The sequence below is a fragment of the Scyliorhinus torazame genome, chromosome 19 (assembly GCF_047496885.1).
Source record: "Scyliorhinus torazame isolate Kashiwa2021f chromosome 19, sScyTor2.1, whole genome shotgun sequence".
Taxonomy (NCBI): domain Eukaryota; kingdom Metazoa; phylum Chordata; class Chondrichthyes; order Carcharhiniformes; family Scyliorhinidae; genus Scyliorhinus; species Scyliorhinus torazame.
In genome coordinates, this window is record NC_092725.1 from 92,407,391 (window position 1) to 92,426,269 (window position 18,879).

Below are 18,879 nucleotides of genomic sequence, written 5' to 3' on the forward strand. Positions count from 1 at the left end.
TGCAATTTTTTCCTATAAAACGTTATCGAATAAAACTTGTAAAAAAAAATGAATAAAATAAATGAAAAAAATTAAAATAAAATGAATAAAATAAATGAATAAAATCAATAAACCCCCCCCGAACTTGGAAAACAAAAAGTTGCGACCATTTTTTAAAAAAGCAGCCGCACTGTGCATGCGTACCCGATCATCGTCGCGCATGCGCATAGTTTTGCGCATGCACGCCAATGATCTGGCACCCATGCGCAGTGCGGCCGCCTTTTTTTTCACATGCTCGCTGCCATTTTAAAGGCCGCTTGCAGCAGGCGTTATTAACAACTGGCTGTTGCGCGCAGATTTGCGCGATTGGGAATGCCGCGACGGACGGCTCCGTGACCCTCCACACACCCACCCGTGACCCACTGCTCTAGGGCAGTGTTCTTCAAAGTCGGGGGCACGGCCGGGTGTCGGGAGGGTCGCGGAGCCGTCCTTAGCGGCGCTCCCGATCGCGCAAATCCCCGCGCAGTAGCCGGCTTTTAATAACGCCGGCTGCAAGCGGCCTTTAAAATGGCCGCGAACATGTAAAAGAAATTCGGCCACAGTGCGTGCACGATCATCGGCGCGCATGCTCAAAACTATGCACATGCGTGCCGATGATCGGGCACGCATGCGCAGTGCTGCCGCTATTTTTTTAAACGGTCGCAGTTTTTTGTTTCAAATTCGGGGGGTTTTATCCATTTTATTCATTTAATTTTTATTTTTTTCATTTATTTTATTCATTTTATTTTTTTACAAATTCGGGTTTTTAAAATTCATTTTATTCATTTATTTTATTCATTTAATTTTTATTTTTTTCATTTATTTTATTCATTTTTTTTTACAAGTTCGGGGGGGGGTTTTATTTGATAAAATTTTACAGGAAAAAAAATGCAGAACTTTGGACAGATGGAGACTCCATACTTTCCAACACAGGAAGGCTTCACCTTCATCCAACAGGCTCCATTGGAGGAGCGTGTACGAGGGCCAAAGGGACCCAAAGCTATTTCCTCCATTTTTATCAGCAGCAAACAAGGTAAGAGAAAATGGTGGGTTGCTCAGGTCGGCCGACGTGGGTCACGAAGGTCGGCTGGCATGGGTCGCGAAGGTCGGCCGCGTTGGGTCCCGAAGGTCGGCTGGCATGGGTCGCGAAGGTCGGCCGCGTTGGGTCCCGAAGGTCGGCCGGGTTGGGTCCCGAAGGTCGGCCGGGTTGGGTCCCGAAAGTTGGCCGGTTTCCCGGGAAAAAAGTTTGAAGAACACTGCTGGCATGCTAAGGTTGTGAGAGGTGCTTTAACTCAAATGAATCTTCAAAGTTTATTCTAACAAGCTTTGTTTTGCTCTGCCTCTCATCTCTTATTTCTGCTTTTCCTGCTTTCCTCTTTTATTCCTACATTCATCATTCTAACTTTTTGTTGCGTCTCTGCCTGGACCAGCACACAGCCTTCGCTGCAAACAGTGGTGAGCTTGTGTCCAAGCCTGGGCCCCACTGCTGCTCACAGACTCGGAGTTCTCCTGAGCTACACAATCAGAGGCAGTGCTGGCAATAAGAGGCATCAAACAAACAGCAATAATCATAGTTAGAGCTTTCGACTGCTAGCTGCCAATGAATAGACATACACGATATGGCAGCGTTGTTGCCAACGGTTACTACAAGTTTTGTTCTTCAAAAAAATAGAGCTTGTTAATATTTTACTATTGCGAAGTTTTTAAGATAATGAGCAAGGCAGAACTTGAAATGTTCACCACAGAGGCACGGGTGAAAGAGGCAACAAAAACACTTATCTTAATGATTAGATTGGAACAGCTGATAGGCTGTGCTGTTTCCATAGCATCTCCCCCTTAGATTCCTCCTTTAATGTAATTAGGCTGTAAGATTTATGAATACAGCAGTTGATCCATGTTCATTTTCAATTGCTGAAGTAAAAGGCCTTAGTCCAGATGTCTCTATTTGCAGCATTCAAATGGCAAAAGCAGGGTCTGGGGGAGGGACATGCAATGGTCACACTTGTTAATTCTTTACTAGGGGCACTCTGCAGAGGTCTTGGCTTTGACCTCAGATGCAAAGGACAGAGTCCAATGGAGCAAGTGTCTCAGTGATTGCATGGTTGACCTGTGACCTGCTTGGGTCCCATGTTCTGCTTTGTAGGTACTTGCGTTGAAATAGAGGTCAGTTCTTATTTTATTTTTTTCAAATTTCATGTTACAGTGCCGGGCATTGATGGAATTGATGGAACTGTGATGAGATGTGAAAGACAAACATGCATATTGATCAAGATCAGCTGCCATGGCATCCATAGAACCCTGTGATGTTATGGGGGTGTGGGGAAATGTTTATTTGTTGTGCCTACCCTAAAATCCACTGGATTTTGTTTGACTTGCTATGTTACTCTGCCAAAGACTGATCTCAGCCAGTTCCCCGGCACACAGCTTTGCTTCCTGTTTCTATCTGAGATTATGTAGTTTTCGTTACCACATTCACACAGAGATGTATGGGTAGGTGTATGGGAGATGTATGGGAGGCATATGGGGAGATATTGCATGGAAAAAGAAGGAGCTTAAATTTATACAGTGCCTTTTGTAACTCAGAATGTCCCTAAGTGTGTTAGAGGCAATGAAATACAGATCTACGCAGAAAGCCTAAGCTGGGAATGCTGTACTGTTGGAGGTGCTGTTTTTAGGATCAAACATTTAAACAAGACTCTGGGTGTGACTTTCTGCCCACCCCTGCAGCATGTTTTCCAGTTGGAAGCAGCTTGCCATTAGTTGCTGGCGGGACCCTCCAACCTAGCTGATATCTATGGGATGTTGGGTGGCTCACCCATCCCGCTGCCTCTGTCTGTCCTCTTGGGTGGCAAGGCACAGTTTTGAAGAAAAGCCAGGGGGTTCTGATCAATATTTATCCCCCAACCAAAATCAATGAAACCAGATTATCTGACCATTGTCTCATTGCTGTTTGTCGGAGCTTGCTGTGCACAAACTCGCTGCTGTGTTACCATTGGTGGTGAAACACTTTGCAATATCCTGAGGTTGTGAGAGGTGCTATTTAAATGCAAGTTCTCTGTACAAATCTGCAGACTGTACAATGGGGCATTTGTTGTTGTGGAGCACACATTAACTTATTGTATTTTGTGGTGGTTTGGGTTCCAGCTAGGTGACCCATGTAGACAATCCACATTCCAGTCCAGTTTAACATTTACAGACTGATTGAAGAACAAAGAGTGCAGCTATTTGCTGTGTTCTGAATGGACGATCACTCTGTCACCTACTTAAATAATATTGTGCTGAGGGTATGGTTGAATCAGTTCCCAAGCTCACTTTCTCACCCCTGACATATTTCCACAACCTGCCTCAAGACTGAGATGATACCACTTGCTTTAGGGAACCCATCACTCCCCTTCCGTTGCTGGGCCTAAAGCGATGGCTCCAACACTGAGAAGAAACGGTTTCATGGATAGATCGGTAGCAGCTCCCAGCTGTTTTTCATGTCTGGGCAGGTAAAAAATGAGGCGTGGAATTGGGGGGCCCTGTGCTTAAAGCCACCCCATCCACCCTCACGAGGAAAATGTTTCAAACAACTCAGCCATGACTCAACAAAGGTGTCCATGTCGAAGGTAAGCTTAAACGTAAGGCTATGTTTTGCCGCTTTCTATGTGTGTGGCAAACTAGGTCCAGAAGGCACTTTTAGGATGGAAGAATGCACATCTGTGCAACTTTGAAATGAACGTGAGGAAGTTATTTATGGTTACGAATGAGATGCTGGCTATTGTTCAGGAGATGTTCAGTCAGTAAAACTATTCTTTTTATGGTTTCTCTTTCTTTTAGTCTAACCTCTTTTCAGGGCTTATTCAAGGATCTGTAACATAACATTTATTCAACTACCTCTTGTCTGAAGCCAAATGTTCGTACGGTGCTGATTGCTATCAAATTAAAGCTGAAAGGCACAAGAGCCAATGTAGAAAACCATCTCAGCCAGCAGGGATTCCTCCGCCATTTAGTTTAATTTGAGGTCAGAGACTCATTGTTAAGCATCTGACCTCTGATAACCTCAACCTGACCACAATGCTCAGTCCTTCTCTTGAAGAACTTAATTAAAGACAATTGAGTTTTCTTGCTTACATTTGTTTTTGAAAAGGCCTTCATTTCACTGTTGGTGTTATTGGCCAGAAGGAAAGGAGAGGTCTTTGTCTTTAACTGAAAAGGTAGAGCAAACTATCAGGCTTTAGTTGTACTCTCCCTGGTTCATTGCCCTGCTGCCAGTGATTCTTGGCTTTATTGGCAGAGAATATTCCTGACAGGTTTTCATCAAAAGCTGTTAATCAATGGACCTCACATACTGAAGAAAATGGCCCAGAAAATACTTCATAAATTTCCAGCGCTTCCAATGAAATGTCTCAGATCCTGGGACAAAGCAAGCTGGGGAAAGGTCTGTTCGCTATGCTGTATATCAAACGGCCTTCCAATTCAAAAGAAACTAAGGCAGTGGTGTGCAGAGGGAAGGACATGCCACACAGTGTCTGCACATCAGAATCAATCCAGCCAGCAGGCTCTCACATTTCACACTTCCTTTTCAGGTTTTAAAAAAAAATGTAATTCGGCAGGATTTTCTGGCCGTGGCTGCAGTGGGCACTGTCGTGGGCTGGGTGAGAAAACTTGGAGTAGCGGCCATGCCCGCCACCGGCAAGGCTGGAAAATCCGGCCCAATCTTTTGTGGTTATGTTAAAGGGAACTGGTCACCATATTAACCGTTATGGATCTGGTCCTGGAGGGAAATTCTTTTGAGACCGATTTTTCATCTCAAGAACATCATTACAACTTTCATGTAATAAAACATCCCAAGCTGCCTAATAGGAGGAAAATTGTAATGTAAAGTGTGACACCAAGCCACATAAGACGATATGACGAGGGGCTTTTCACAGTAACTTCATACTTGTGACAATAAAATATTATTATTATTATTTGTGCGGATGATCAAAAGAGGTAGGTTTAAGCAATGTCTTGAAGGAGGAAAGAGTGATAGCGAGGTGGAGAGTTTAGGGCTCAAGCAGATGAAAGAATGTCCACCATTGGTGGAGCAATTAAAATCGGGGATGATCAAGAGCAGTGATGGGCAACCTAGGCTAGTCAGTGGGCCGCAAGATTGAGATTGGGCTTGTTCACTCACCATGACCCCCTGGAATAAGTTATAGAAACTACTTAATCATTGATACATTAATAGAACTATCAACTTCAAATAGCAAAAATAAAAGATTTATTTGTGCTTTGATTGGATGCAGTGGAAGCACATAGCTGCCAGAGACAATATTGTGTGCAATCAGCACTTCACGTGCCCTTGTTTTAAAAAAAAAAAATTTAGAGTGCCCAATTCATTTTTTCCAATTAAGCGGCAATTTAGCTTGGCCGATCCACCTACCCTGCACATCTTTGGGTTGTGGGGGCGAAACCCACGCAAACACAGGGAAAATGTGTAAACTCCACACGGACAGTGCCCCAGAGCCGGGATTGAACCTGGGACCTCGGCGCCGTGAGGCAACAGTGCTAACCACTGCGCCACCGTGCTGCCCTTCATGCACTTGTTTTATGTGCATTTCACTTTAGTCATACCAGTAAGAAAAAACAAACTATGTGGGTGGAATGTGGTGACCTTACGTGTGGGCAATGGTCAATGAAGTGTCTCAAGGGCTCACTCAGAACCCTGATGGGCTGCACTTACCACCCGGGACGCAGGTTGCCCACCACCGATCAAGAGGCTAGAATTAGAGCAGCAAGATATCTTGGAGGATTGTAGAGCTGGAGGAGATTAGAGAGATACATAGAACATAGAACATACAGTGCAGGAGGCCATTCGGCCCATCGAGTCTGCACCAACCCACCCAAGATAGGGAGGGGTGAGGCCACACAGGGATTTGAAAAGAAGGATGAGATTTTTAAAATTGGGATCTTGCTTGGCCAAGTGCCAGCCTAGGGGTGATAGGTGAACAGAACTTGCACAGCAGCAGTCTGAGTCTGCATAGCAGCAAACATGGAATCCTTAATCTCTGTCTTAGCTTCTACTGCAGCAATGAGAGGTTGGGTGGCCTTTGCTTGTGCTGCTGTGGAAGCTGAGGCTGCTGCCACCAGACACTCTATATGGCTGTACTCCCAGTAGGCTTCCCCCTATATCCACAGTGGAAAGATGGAGAGCTTAGTTCTTCACACTGTCCTCTGCCAAGTGGAACTGGACTCCTCTGTGCTGCTAGCCAGTGACTGGAGTCAGCCTGGCAAACCTACCACTTTACTAAGTATCTGGGCGGGCATCATCATCAGTCTTTTCCTGTAGTTGGCTCTAATAAGGTCATCAGCTCGTCCTCCAGGGAGCTCAGTCACCAACTGTTGTATCTCTTTGGCCAGACTGCAGCCCATTTGTATCTAGTGACTCATCACATGCTGATCTTAACTCTACACCGGCCTCTAAAGTTCACGCAGTGCCAACATCTGAGCTGCAAGCTCAGTGTAAGTTCAAGAGCTAGTGCCTTCTCTTCACTCGGGTGAAATTCCTCTTCCTCCTCATGGCCCTTTAGAAGCTGAGCAGACAGCTGAAAGCATAAAAACATAAAGGAAGGATTGTGATGATGGGGAGGGATGGTGGGGAGGGAAACAGGGGCTCCACAGTCACACCATCTGCAGTTTGCATTTCATGGCACCTAGGGATGAGGGTGAAGAGAGAGTGGGGAAGGTGCATTAGGCAGCACGTACCCTCTTCCTGGATAGTCTAGGCAGTACCAGGTGCCACTGGTTCTGTGGAAGCAGTTCCCATGGTACAAATGCCCATATCCTCCACAATGTTGAAGGAATGAAAAATTTAGCGTCCATTGCAGGCCACCTTCTCCTGCAAATGAATGGAAGAAATGCCATTGCTATTGGCTTTTAAGGAACAATTGCCATATCCTTGGGTAACACACAGAATTATCCTTCTTCTGCCACATCTTTCCATCCCCCATCAGAAAACATCTGGAAGGTTTCCAGGCGCTGGCTAATTTTTATGCCACTCTGAGGCTAGTGGAATCAAGACGGATGGGAGCCAAATACATCTGTTCCTCGGTTTTATTTCACCCGAGCTATTTTAGCGGAGGTGGGCTGGGGAGTGTGGCAGAATTTACTGACCCTCACACAACATGTAGTCAGTCAGGCTCATTCAGAACCACTGAAGGTTAATTGGTCAGTTGAACTCAAGGATGTCACTGGTGATGGTGGTGGAGTGGGGGGGGGCGGGGGGTTGGTTTAGCTGCCTGGAAGCAGTCAGCCTGTGGCAGGCTGGGCATCAACAGTGCTGCAGGCTGGTCTGGAGACTCTGTCTGCCTGCCTGCAGCTAATGCCGGCTGCCCTCACCCCACACAGTGGTGACCTGGCTTGGGTAGACATACTTTATGGATAATATTACTTTCAGTGGAAATCACAGAAGCTCACCTAATGGTGGGGCAGTGTCAGAATACCTTCTCATCCAATTTTCCTTACTCACCCATTCATAAATGTTGAGGATCGTCAAAGGAATATCTGCCACTGATATTTTTAAATGTACATATGTACCCTTAAATATGTGTGGGTTTTTTTGTAAATGTACATTACCTTGCTTGGTGTTCCTTTTTATCTTTGTAATCCTAGATCTCCTAAATAAACTGTTCCTCCAATTTAGCCAGACTTACAATCTGTTGCCGACTGTGTTTCGGAGAAAGCAGGAATGCCTGATGGGTTGCTGTGAATTCTCCAGTGTAGACCATCTCAGCACAAGGACTATTGTTAGCCCTGGAACATCCCCATTCACAGTCTGCACAACAGTTTTGTGTCTAATCATAGGAACTGCAAGTCTGCCTTTAGAAGCTAAATTTTGCTTTGAACTTGAATAAATTGAGTTAGGAGAAAGCATGATAACAGCACTTAAAATTATTTTAAAATTTCCATTGCCGTTTGGAATAATTTTACTCTGATGCTTATAATCAGGTCTGAGAGAACATCTAGGTTTGTCTTATTTTTATTAGTTCCCGTGTACTTGTGCTCATTTGCACAAAAGAATCTTGCATTTTATAGCTCTAGTTCAAGATGCTTCAGACTGAATGGGAGAGTCTACTCGAGTGTTTAATCCATGTACAGGCTTTTATTGTCTCAATCAGCTACAGTTGCTGCAATATTCTTGTAACAGTGTTTTTGCATTTCATCATTTGAAATACTTTGCAAGAGCTGTTACATTTAAGAGGAACAAACAATCAAAATTATTAATAAATGGGAATAAGATTTGATTTGATTTGAATTATTGTCACATGCACCGAAGTACAGTGAAAAGAATTGTTCTGCTGCCAAGGGAAAGTACAGAGTACGTACATCGTAGACTAAAAAAGAATAATCGACAGAGTACATTGACAAATGGTACATCGACAAACAGTGATTGGTTACAGTTCAGAACAAGGGGCCAAACAAAGCAAATACATGAGCAAGAGCAGCATAGGACTTCGTGAATAGTGTTCTTGCAGGGAACAGATCACTCCGAGGGAGTGTCGTTGAGGAGTCTTGTGGCTGTGAGAAAGCTGTTCCTATGTCTGGATGTGCGGGTCTTCAGACTTCTGCCTAATGGAATGGTCTGGAAGAAGGCAATGCCTGGGTGTGAGGGGTCTCTGACAATGCTGTCTGTCTTCCTGAGGCAGCAGGCGATGTAGACAGAATCAATGTGCGGGTGGCAAGCTTGTGTGATGCGTTGGGCTGAGTTCACCACACTCTGCAGTTTCTTGCGATCTTGGGCCGAGCAGTCGCCATACCAGGCTGTGATGCAGACAGATGTTGCTCTCTATGGCACACCTGTAGAAGTTTGTGAGCGTCGATGCAGACATGCCGAATTTCTTTAGCTTCTGTAGGAAGTAGAGACGTTGTTGGGCTTTCTTGACTGTTGCATCAACGTGAGTGGACCAGGATAGACTGTTGGTGATGGTGACCCCCAGGAACCTAAAGCTATCGACCATCTCCACTTTGGAGCCATTGATGCAGATGGGGGGGGGGGGGGTTTGTGCTATGCTTCCTGAAGTCAATGATCAGTTTCTTGGTCTTTTCGACATTTAAAGAGAGGTTGTCTTCGGTACACCATGTAACCAAGTGATTTATCTCCCTTCTGTAGTCTGATTCGTCATTGTTTGAGATACGACCCACCACAGTCATATCATCCACAAACTAATAGATTGAGTTGGAGTTAAATCTTGCCACACAGTCGTGCATGTATAGGGAATACAGTAGAGGACTGAGCACACATCCTTGCGGGGCCCCGGTGTTGAGGACTGATCAATTACTACAAAGATGAGAGTAGTGGAATAATCGAGGTTTTATTGAGCAAAGGTGTTGTGCCTCCTGTAGCTGGAACCCGAATGACTGCAGCACCGGTGAGCACACCCATTTATACGCCGCCTACTGGGCGAAGCCAGCAGGCAGGGATTTACCCATATACCTCTACTATATGGGCAGTGTCGTAATACATGTAATACAACTAATGGTGACTACCACATTCACCCCCTGTTAAAAATAGAGACCGGCAGGGGTCTTGACCCCCCTCTGCGATCGCCTCAGTCCTGGTCGTGATGTGGGTGCCGACTTGGTCACCTGTGACTCTGGGAGCATGTTGTCCTCGTCTACATCACCCCTGAGTGAAACCAGTGGGAGGACGGATCCTGCTGGGGCGGGGGCTGCGGTGAGGTTTGCTGGAGGGAGGGTGGGTGGCGTGGCGCAGGGGTGAATGAGGCAACCGGGTGGGGGGGGGTTCAGGTCGGGGGTAGTGGGTGGGGATCCAGCGGGTGCCAGGTCCCGGAGGGAGACTGTGTCCTGGCACCCGTCGGGGTGTGCCATGTGGGCGTACTGCGGGTTTGCATATAGATGGTGGACTTTTTCGACCAAGGGGTCCGACTTATGGGTCCGCACATGCTTCCGAAGGAGGACGGGCCCAGGACCTGTCAGCCATGTTGGGAGCGAGACCCCGGAGGTGGACTTCCTGGGGAAGGCAAACACCCGTTCGTGAGGGGTCTCGTTAGTCGCTGTGCAGAGGAGTGATCGGATGGAGTGGAGCGCGTCGGGGAGGACCTCCTGCCAGCAGGAGACCGGGAGATTTTTAGACCACAGGGCCAGCAGGACGGCCTTCCAGACCATCCCATTCTCCCTCTCCACCTGCCCGTTTCCCCGGGGGTTGAAGCTGGTCGTCCTGCTCGAGGCAATGCCCTTGCTGAGCAGGAACTGACGCAGCTCATTGCTCATAAAAGAGGATCCCCGTTCGCTGTGGATGTAGGTGGGGAAACCGAACAGAGTGAAGATGCTGTGGAGGGCTTTAATTACCGTGGCAGAAGTCATATCGGGGTAGGGGATGGCAAAAGGGAACCGGGAGTACTCATCAATCACGTTCAGAAAGTACGTGTTGCGGTCGGTGGAGGGGAGGGGCCCTTTGAAGTCCATGCTGAGGCGCTCAAAGGGGCGGGAGGCCTTCACCAGGTGCGCTCGATCTGGCCGGTAGAAGTGCGGCTTGCACTCTGCGCAGACCTGGTAGTCTCTGATGACGGTCCTGACCTCCTCAATGGAGTAGGGCAGGTTGCGGGCCTTGATGAAATGGGGGAACCGGGTGACCCCCGGATGGCAGAGGTCATAGTGGAGAGCCCGGAGTCGGTTCACTTGTGTGCTGGCACATGTACCACAGGATAGGGCATCAGGGGGCTCATTGAGCTTCCCCGGGCGATACAAGATCTTGTAGTTATAGGTGGAGAGCTCGATCCTCCACATTAAGATCTTGTCGTTTTTGATCTTGCCCCGCTGTATATTATGAGAAAAACCCCAGGCATCGTTTCAGGGCCTTGGGGCAGCGGGGGAGTAGGAGTTCCATGAGGGGGCGCATGCGGTCGGGGTCGGGCCCTAGGACTCCATTTTCCACGACATAGCCAAGGATGGCTAAGTGGGTGGTGCGTAACACGCATTTCTCCTTATTGTATGTTAGATTAAGGAGTTTGGCGGTCTGGAGGAATTTTTGGAGGTTTGCGTCGTGGTCCTGCTGGTCATGGCCTCAGATGGTGATGTTATCTCGGTAAGGGAAGATGGTCCGCAGTCCGTACCGGTCGACCATTCGGTCCACCTCTCGCTGGAAGACCGAGACCCCATTAGTGACGCCGAAGGGAACCCTAAGAAAGTGATAGAGGCGGCCATCTGCTTTGAACGCAGTGTATTGGTGGTCCTCCGGGCCGATGGGGAGCTGGTGGTAGGCGGACTTCAGGTCCACTGTGGAAAACACGCGATACTGCGGAATCTGATTGACCATGTCAGATATGCGTGGGAGGGAGTACGCGTCGAGCTGCGTGTACCGATTGATGGTCTGACTGTAGTCAATGACCATCCTGTGCTTCTCCCCAGTCTTTACTACTACCACTTGAGCTCTCGAGGGGGTGTTGCTTGCCTCAATGACCCCTTCCCGCAGAGGCCGTTGGACCTCCGACCTGATGAAGATCCTGTCCTGGGCACTGTACTGTCTGCTCCTAGTGGCGACTGGTTTACAATCCGGGGTGAGGTTCGCAAACAGGGAAGGTGGATCGACCTTAAGGGTCGTGAGGGGGTGTAGGGGTCCGCTGAATTTTAAGGTTCGGCTTTGGAGATGGCACTGAAAGTCCAGGCCGAGTAATAGGGCAGCGCAGAGGTGGGGGAGGACGTAGAGCCAGTTGCTGAACTCTACGCCCTGGACGGTGAGGGTCGCGATGCAGTACCCCCGGATTTCCACGGAATGGGATCCGGAGGCCAGGGAGATTTTCTGGGTGATGGGGTGTACCGGGAGGGAGCAGCGCCTTACCGTAGTGGATGAAGCTCTCTGTGCTCCCGGAGTAAAAAAGGCAGGTCGTCTCGTGCCCATCGATCTTCACCGTCGTCGTCGCGGTTGCGGGGCCGGGACTGAACCAGCGTGATAGAGGCGAGCTGCGGCAGATACTGGGAGGTCCCGGGCTGGTCAGCGGTGGTGGAGGTAGCAGCAGGCGATGAACGGCCAGACAAGCAGGGATCCTGAGACGCCGTCCAAAATGGCGCCGAAGATAGCGACGCCCATGGGCCGCACATGGCGGGCGACAAAGATGGCAGCGCCCACGGGCCACACGTGGCTTGCAGTGAAGAAGATGGCGGCGCCCACGGCCGCACGTGGTTTGCGAAGGGGAAAATGGCGGCTCTCGCAAGTCGCACATGGTGGGTGTAGAACGCTGGGCCTGGAAACAGCGGCGACCGACCAGGCCTGGCAAACAGAAACAAAGTGTCCCTTCTTCCCACAGCCGTTGCAGGTCGCGCTCCGCGCCGGGCAGCGCTGCCTGGGGTGCTTGTTCTGCCTGCAAAAATAGCACTTGGTCCCCCCAGCGTTGGCTGGCTGCCGCGTGGTGCAAGATTGCGGTGAGCTGGAGTCGGCAGCTGGTGGGGCCCACAATGCCCACAAGAGTGCCGCGCGGTCGGGGGCGTAGGACTGGACGTTACGGGACGCCACTTCTAACGAATTAGCGAGCTGCCTAGTTCCCGCAAGATCAAGCATACCCCCTTCCAGTAGCCGCTGATGGACGTACGCAGACTTCATGCCCGTAATGTAAGCGTCTCGAATTAAAAGTTCGGTGTGCTGGACTGCTGAAACTGCCTGGTAGTCACAGTTCCTACCTGGGATGTGCAGGGCACGCCAGGAATCATCTAGAGACTCCCCGGGGAGTTGCTGTCTCGTGGCCAGGAGGTGCCTGGCGTATACTTGATTGACTGGTCGAATGTAATGTCCCTTCAGGAGCTCCATCGCTTCGGAGTAAGTGGGCGCATCCTGGATGAGAGGAAAAATGTCAGGGCTCACCCGTGAATAGAGGACTTGGAGCTTCTGCGAGTCCGAGGGTTCCTCAGCGGATGTTTGAGGTAGCTTTCGAAGCAGGCTAGCCAGTGGTCAAAGGCGGACGTAGCGTTGGCTGCTTGAGGGCTCAGCTGCAGGTAATCAGGCTTGATGCGGAGATCCACCATTTAAAAAAATCTTTGCTCAATAGATTGATGCACTATCAATTACCACAAAGACGAGATAGTGGAATAATCAAGGCTTTATTGAGCAAAGATGTTGTGCCTCCTGTAGCTGGAACCAGAATGGCTGCAGCACCGGCAAGCACCAACATTTATACGCCGCCTACTGGGCGGAGCCAGCAGGCAGGGATTTACCCATGTACCTCTACTGTACGGGCAGTGCCGTAATACATGTAATACAACTAGTACCACAAGGACTATTGTGGAGGAGGTGTTGTTGCCTATCCTGACAGATTATGGTCTGTTGGTGAGGAAGTCAAGGATCCAGCTGCACAGGGAGGTGTCAAATCGAAGAGTTTGGTTATAAGCCTTGTCGGGATAATGGTGTTCAAGACGGAGTTGTATTCGAGGTGTTCGAGTGTTGAGCCAATGAGATAGCATCTGCTGTGGACTGGTTGCGGTGATAGGCAAACTGCAATGGATGCAGCAAGATAAAGAAATAGTAACAGACATTTGAGCACAAAATCTGGGCTGATACTTCCAGTGCCGTACTGCTGGAGTCATAGATGCCGGGCGGTTCTCCGTCCCGCCGCACCCGTTTTCTGATGCGGCGCACCTCCGCCGGAAGCGGGACTCTCCGTCCTGGCAGCCGGCCAATTAAGTTTCTCATTGTGGGCACCCCTACGCCGTCGGGAAATCCACGGGCATGAGCGCGCTGCCAGCGAAGCGGCGGATCCCGCTGATGGAGAATCCAGCCAGGCATTTTTCAATTGTGCCATTAAATTAACAGCTCCATCTATCTCTCGGTTAGAAGTAAAACATCCCAAGGGCATTAATTCACAGAACAGCAGGGAAGTTCTGCCTGGACAATATTTCTTCCTCAACCAACATCACTGAAACCTATTATCTGGTCAGTGTCGCATTGTCGTTTGTTGGAGCTCTTTGGGATATCCTGAGATTCTGACAGGTGCTATGGAAATGCAAGTTTTCCTTTCTTCCTGATCGCAGCCTGTATTGAAACCCTCCCCATTAACAGGCCTTGGATGCTGGGGGTCATTTAGAAAGAACAAAACTAGGATTATCAGGTCATTGTTGCATTAGTGAGTGTGATATGCTGCCGTGTATCCTACATTTTCATAGTGACGGCACTTCAAAAGTACTTGACTGCCTGTTTAGCTCTTTGAGGCATCCTGGGGTTGTGAAAGGTGCTATATAAATGCAAGTCTTATAAGCCTTCAAAAGAGCGAGGTGCATAACAGGTGCCCCAATAGAACGTGTAATGATTCCCAGAACTATTCTGCTCCATGTGTATTTACAATTAGAAAAACAACACAACAGACCTCAAATAGTTAATTCTTCAATCGATGGTAAAAGGCTTGCACTTTTTGGGGGTTCTACGGCTTAAGGTTACTGAACTGAGGTGTTTAATTATCTCATTCCTAATCTGATGAACGTTATCAGAAAGTGTTAACAATTCTAAGGATCCTGTTACATTCTTCTTCATGCCACACTTCCCAACAGGTTCCCAAACAAACTTTCACTCCCCAGAGCATTTTGGTGCCTTTTATGTATGGTAGCACTAAAAGTCATCAGGCCACTTGTGTGTGCCTTTGTATTACCATTAACCCCACCCCCATCACAAGCCATCTGCCATCACCTAAATGTTAACTAGGAGGTATTTTTCAATCGTCCACCAGCAGCAGTCTCCATGCTTTTGCTTATTAACTAGCAGCATTGTGCTTTGCTGTAGATTCTTTCTGCTTGATTAGACACTGCCTGCCATTAACATTACACTTGTTATTTTCCTCTAACATAGCATTTCTTATCTATCTGTCATTGTATATCTTCACCCTGTGTGGTGTCTGTTCTAAATATACTTGATTTGGCCTTTAGTGGCTAATTAGTTCCAACAAGGTAATTGTTTCCTAAGTACCTACAATTTGGTATTTAATTGGCTCTCATTTATCAGCTTCCATTAACAGCCCACCATTCACTTATGCGCTGGTGATTATGATTAATTTATAATGCCATATTTTGTGTGAATTAAGGAGCAATCATTGGAGTGAACAACTGTGAGCCTGCTGACCCCAGGAGATACCGCCGGTGCCTGCATGTTGAAATGACAGCTAATCTCAGGACTCCCTTGCCAGAGTATGATCAAGAGGAACAATTGTACCGAGAAGGAAAATTTTGCATTTATGCAGCACCATCTGAATGCCCCAAATAGTCCTGAAAGCAGCAACAACAACTTGCATTTATATAGCACCTCTTACATCGTAGACTATCCCATAGTGCTTCACAGGAGTGTTTTCAGGTAAATTTGACACCAAGCTATGTAAGGAGCTTTATGAACATATAAACATACAAATTAAGTCCAGAAGTAGGCCATTCAGCCCCTCGAACCTGTTCGTTCGATAAGACATGGGTGATTTGACGGTGGTCATAGGAACAGGAGTAGGCCATTCAGCCCCTCAAGTCTGTCCTGCTATTCAATGAGATCATGGCTGATCTGTGACCTAACTCCATATACCTGACTTTAAAACATAGAACATTACAGCGCAGTACAGGCCCTTCGGCCCTCGATGTTGCGCCGACCTGTGAAATCACTCTAAAGCCCATCTACACTATTCCCTTATCGTCTATATGTCTATTGAATGCCCTTAGTGTTGGCGAGTCCACTACTGTTGCAGGCAGGGCATTCCACGCCCTTACTACTCTCTGAGTAAAGAACCTACCTCTGACATCTGTCCTACATCTATCTCCCCTCAATTTAAAGCTATGTCCCCTTGTGCTAGACATCACCATCCGAGGAAAAAGGCTCTCACTGTCCACCCTATCCAATCCTCTGATCATCTTGTATGCCTCAATTAAGTCACCTCTTAACCTTCTTCTCTCTAACGAAACAGCCTCAAATCCCTCAGCCTTTCCTCATAAGATCTTCTCTCCAGGCCAGGCAACATTCTGGTAAATCTCCTCTGCACCCTTTCCAATGCTTTCCAATATAGGACTTTGGCCTATATCCCTTAATACCTTTCTGAAAAATAAATTTCTCTAGTATCCTAAATGGAAGATCATTTATTTTTCAATGGTGTCCCCAAGTTCTAGTCTCTACCACGAGCGGAAACATCTTTTCAGTATCCGCCCTATCAATTCCCTTCAGGATCCTATATGTTCCAATAAAACCACCTCTCGTTTTTTAAAACTCCATTGGATGCAAGTCAGCCTTTCCTTGTAAGACAGCTCCCCAATCCTAGTTTAGAATCAGGTGGACCTTTTCTTAACTCCTTCTAATGCATTTATATCCTTTCTTAAATAAGGAGGCAAAAATCATACACTACTTCAGATGCGGTCTCACCAATGCCCAGTACAATTGTAGTAAAAACGTCCCTACTTTTATATTCCATTCCCCTTGCAATAAACGACAACATTCATTTGCCTTCCTAATCACTTGCTGCACCTTCAGACTAACCTTCTGCAATTCATGTACCAGGACACCCAGATCCTCCTGTATCTCAGAATTCTGCAATCTCTTTTCATTTAAAAAATATGCTGGTTTTCTATTCTTCCTGTCAAATTGAACAAGTTCACATTTTCCCACATCATATTTACAGAATTTACAGTGCAGAAGGAGGCCATTCGGCCCATCGAGTCTGCACCGGCTCTTGGAAAGAGCACCCTACCCAAGATCCACACCTCCACCCTATCCCCATAACCCAGTAACCCCACCCTACACAAAGGGCAATTTTGGACACTATGGGCAATTTAGCATGGCCAATCCACCTAACCCGCACATCTTTGGACTGTGGGAGGAAACCGGAGCACCCGGAGGAAACCCACGCACGCACTGGGAGAACGTGCAGACTCCGCACAGACAGTGACCCAAGCCGGAATCGAACCTGGGACCCTGGAGCTGTGAAGCATTTGTGCTATCCACAATGCTACCGTGCTGCCCCAAATATTCTATCTGCTAAATCTTTGCCCGCTGACTTGAACCGTCTCTATCCATTTGCCGGCTCCTTATGTCCTCTTCACAACTTACTATCTCATCTTTCTTTGCGTCAGCAGCAAAATTAGCAACCATGCATGTAGTGTCTTCATCCAAGTCATTGATATTAATTGTAGGTCCCAGATTCTTGTTGCATCCACTCGTTACATCTTGCCAAACTGAAAATGACCCATTTATGCTTACTCTCTGTTTCCTGCTAGATAACCAATCCTCTATCCATGCTTATCCCCTACACCCATGAGTTCTTATTTTGCATCATAACCATCGATGAAGTCCATCAAGACCTGGAGACTTGTCAGATTTTCATTCCAGTAATTTTCTCACTACCATTTCTTTGATGATCATAATTGTTTTAATTGTCTTCCTCTATTTCACCTCTTAATTTGTACTTATTTCTGGGATGTTATTTTTATCCTCTACAAGTGAAGACATATGTAAAATATCTGTTCAATTCATCCTTCATTTCCTTATTTTCCCTTGTTGGTTTCCAGACTCACTCTGCACAGCACCAACACTCACATCACTTACTCTTTTTCTTTTTAAATACCTGTAGAAACTCTTATGATTTGCTTTTATATTTCGAGCTAGTTTGATCTCCTACTCTAATGTCTTCCTCCTTATTAAGCTTATAGTCATTCTTTGCTGTTCTTTATATGCTGTCTAATCTTTGACCTACCACACATCTTTGCACTTATATAACACTATCGATAAACTGCCCCATGGTGCTTCACAGGTTCTTCATTCGGATGGGTCACCAAAAGCTTGGACATCTAAGGAGTGTCTTCAAGGAGGGGAGATGCACAAGGAGGCAGAGAGGATTGGGGAGGGAATCCACAGCTCAGAGCACAGGCAATCGAAAGCAGAGCCACCAATGGCGGCGAAATGCTCAAAAGCCCAGAATCGAAGGAGTGCAGAGATCTCAGGGGGTCGTTGGGCTGGCAGAGAACTGAGAATTGCAGAAGGAGAGCGAAGCCATGGAAGGATTTGAAAACAAAGGTGAGAATATGAAAATTGAGATGTGGTCAGATGGTGCCTGGGGTGGGGGGAGGGAGGGGGGGAGGAGGGGAAAGTGCATTGTAGGTTAGAGAGCACAGAGTGATTTTGTTTCTCTTTCATGTGGTATGGGCATCACTGGCACTGCCAGTGTTTGTTTCTCAGCCCTAGCTGGCCATGAACTGAGTAGTTTGCCAGACCATTTCAGAGAGAGTCAATGGGTCTGCAGTCACATGTAGGCCAGAGCAGGTAAGGACGGCAGGTTTCTTTCCCTATAGGGCATTAGTGAACCAGATGGGTTTTTACAACAATCAATGTTAGTTGTCGTGGTCACCATTACTGAGGGTAACTTTATCATTCTGGATTTATTGAATCCCACCAGTTGCCATATCGGGGTTTGATCCCATTTTTCCAGATAATTAACTTGGGGTCTCTGGATTATTAGTCCAGTGGCATTATCACTGCTCCACCAACTGTCCTCAGACATTGGTTTACAGGATTGTGAGTTAGGATTAGAGCCAATGAAGTATTAAGTCACTGTTGTAATGTGTGAAATGCAGCAGCTAATATGTGCGCAGCCAGATCCCACATTCACAGCAATGAGATAATGAGCAGATAATCTGTTTTTGCTCATGTTGATTGGGGGATAAATATTGGCCCCAGGAAAAAAAAGTAGAATAAAAATCATTGTCAGATTGATAAGCAAACAGAAAAGTATCAACAGGATAGGGAGGAAAATATCTGTGAACATATTAATGGACTGGTAATATAAACTTGGTCACTGTATTAGACACAGATATAATTTGAGAGGTCAGTCATTCAAACAAATATGCAGCACTGCTGACGTGCAGTGCATGGCATCATGGGAA

The 18,879-nt window shown here is 47.2% G+C and overlaps 1 protein-coding gene across 4 annotated transcripts in view; it reads left to right on the forward strand.

Moving 5' to 3' along the window:
- The first annotated feature begins 3,369 nt into the window (after positions 1–3,369).
- LOC140396304 (uncharacterized) overlaps positions 3,370–18,879 on the forward strand; it is a 286,423-nt gene continuing 270,913 nt past the window's right edge. For 2 of the 4 annotated variants that reach the window (XM_072484765.1, XM_072484763.1), the window contains exon 1: positions 3,370–3,626. In XM_072484765.1, coding sequence (XP_072340866.1) covers positions 3,498–3,626 — 129 coding nt within the window. In that variant the 5' untranslated portion in view covers positions 3,370–3,497. Of the gene's footprint in view, positions 3,627–8,649; positions 8,937–9,184; positions 9,411–18,879 lie in introns of those variants that run through there. The other 2 variants (XM_072484767.1, XM_072484764.1) reach the window with 2 other exon arrangements.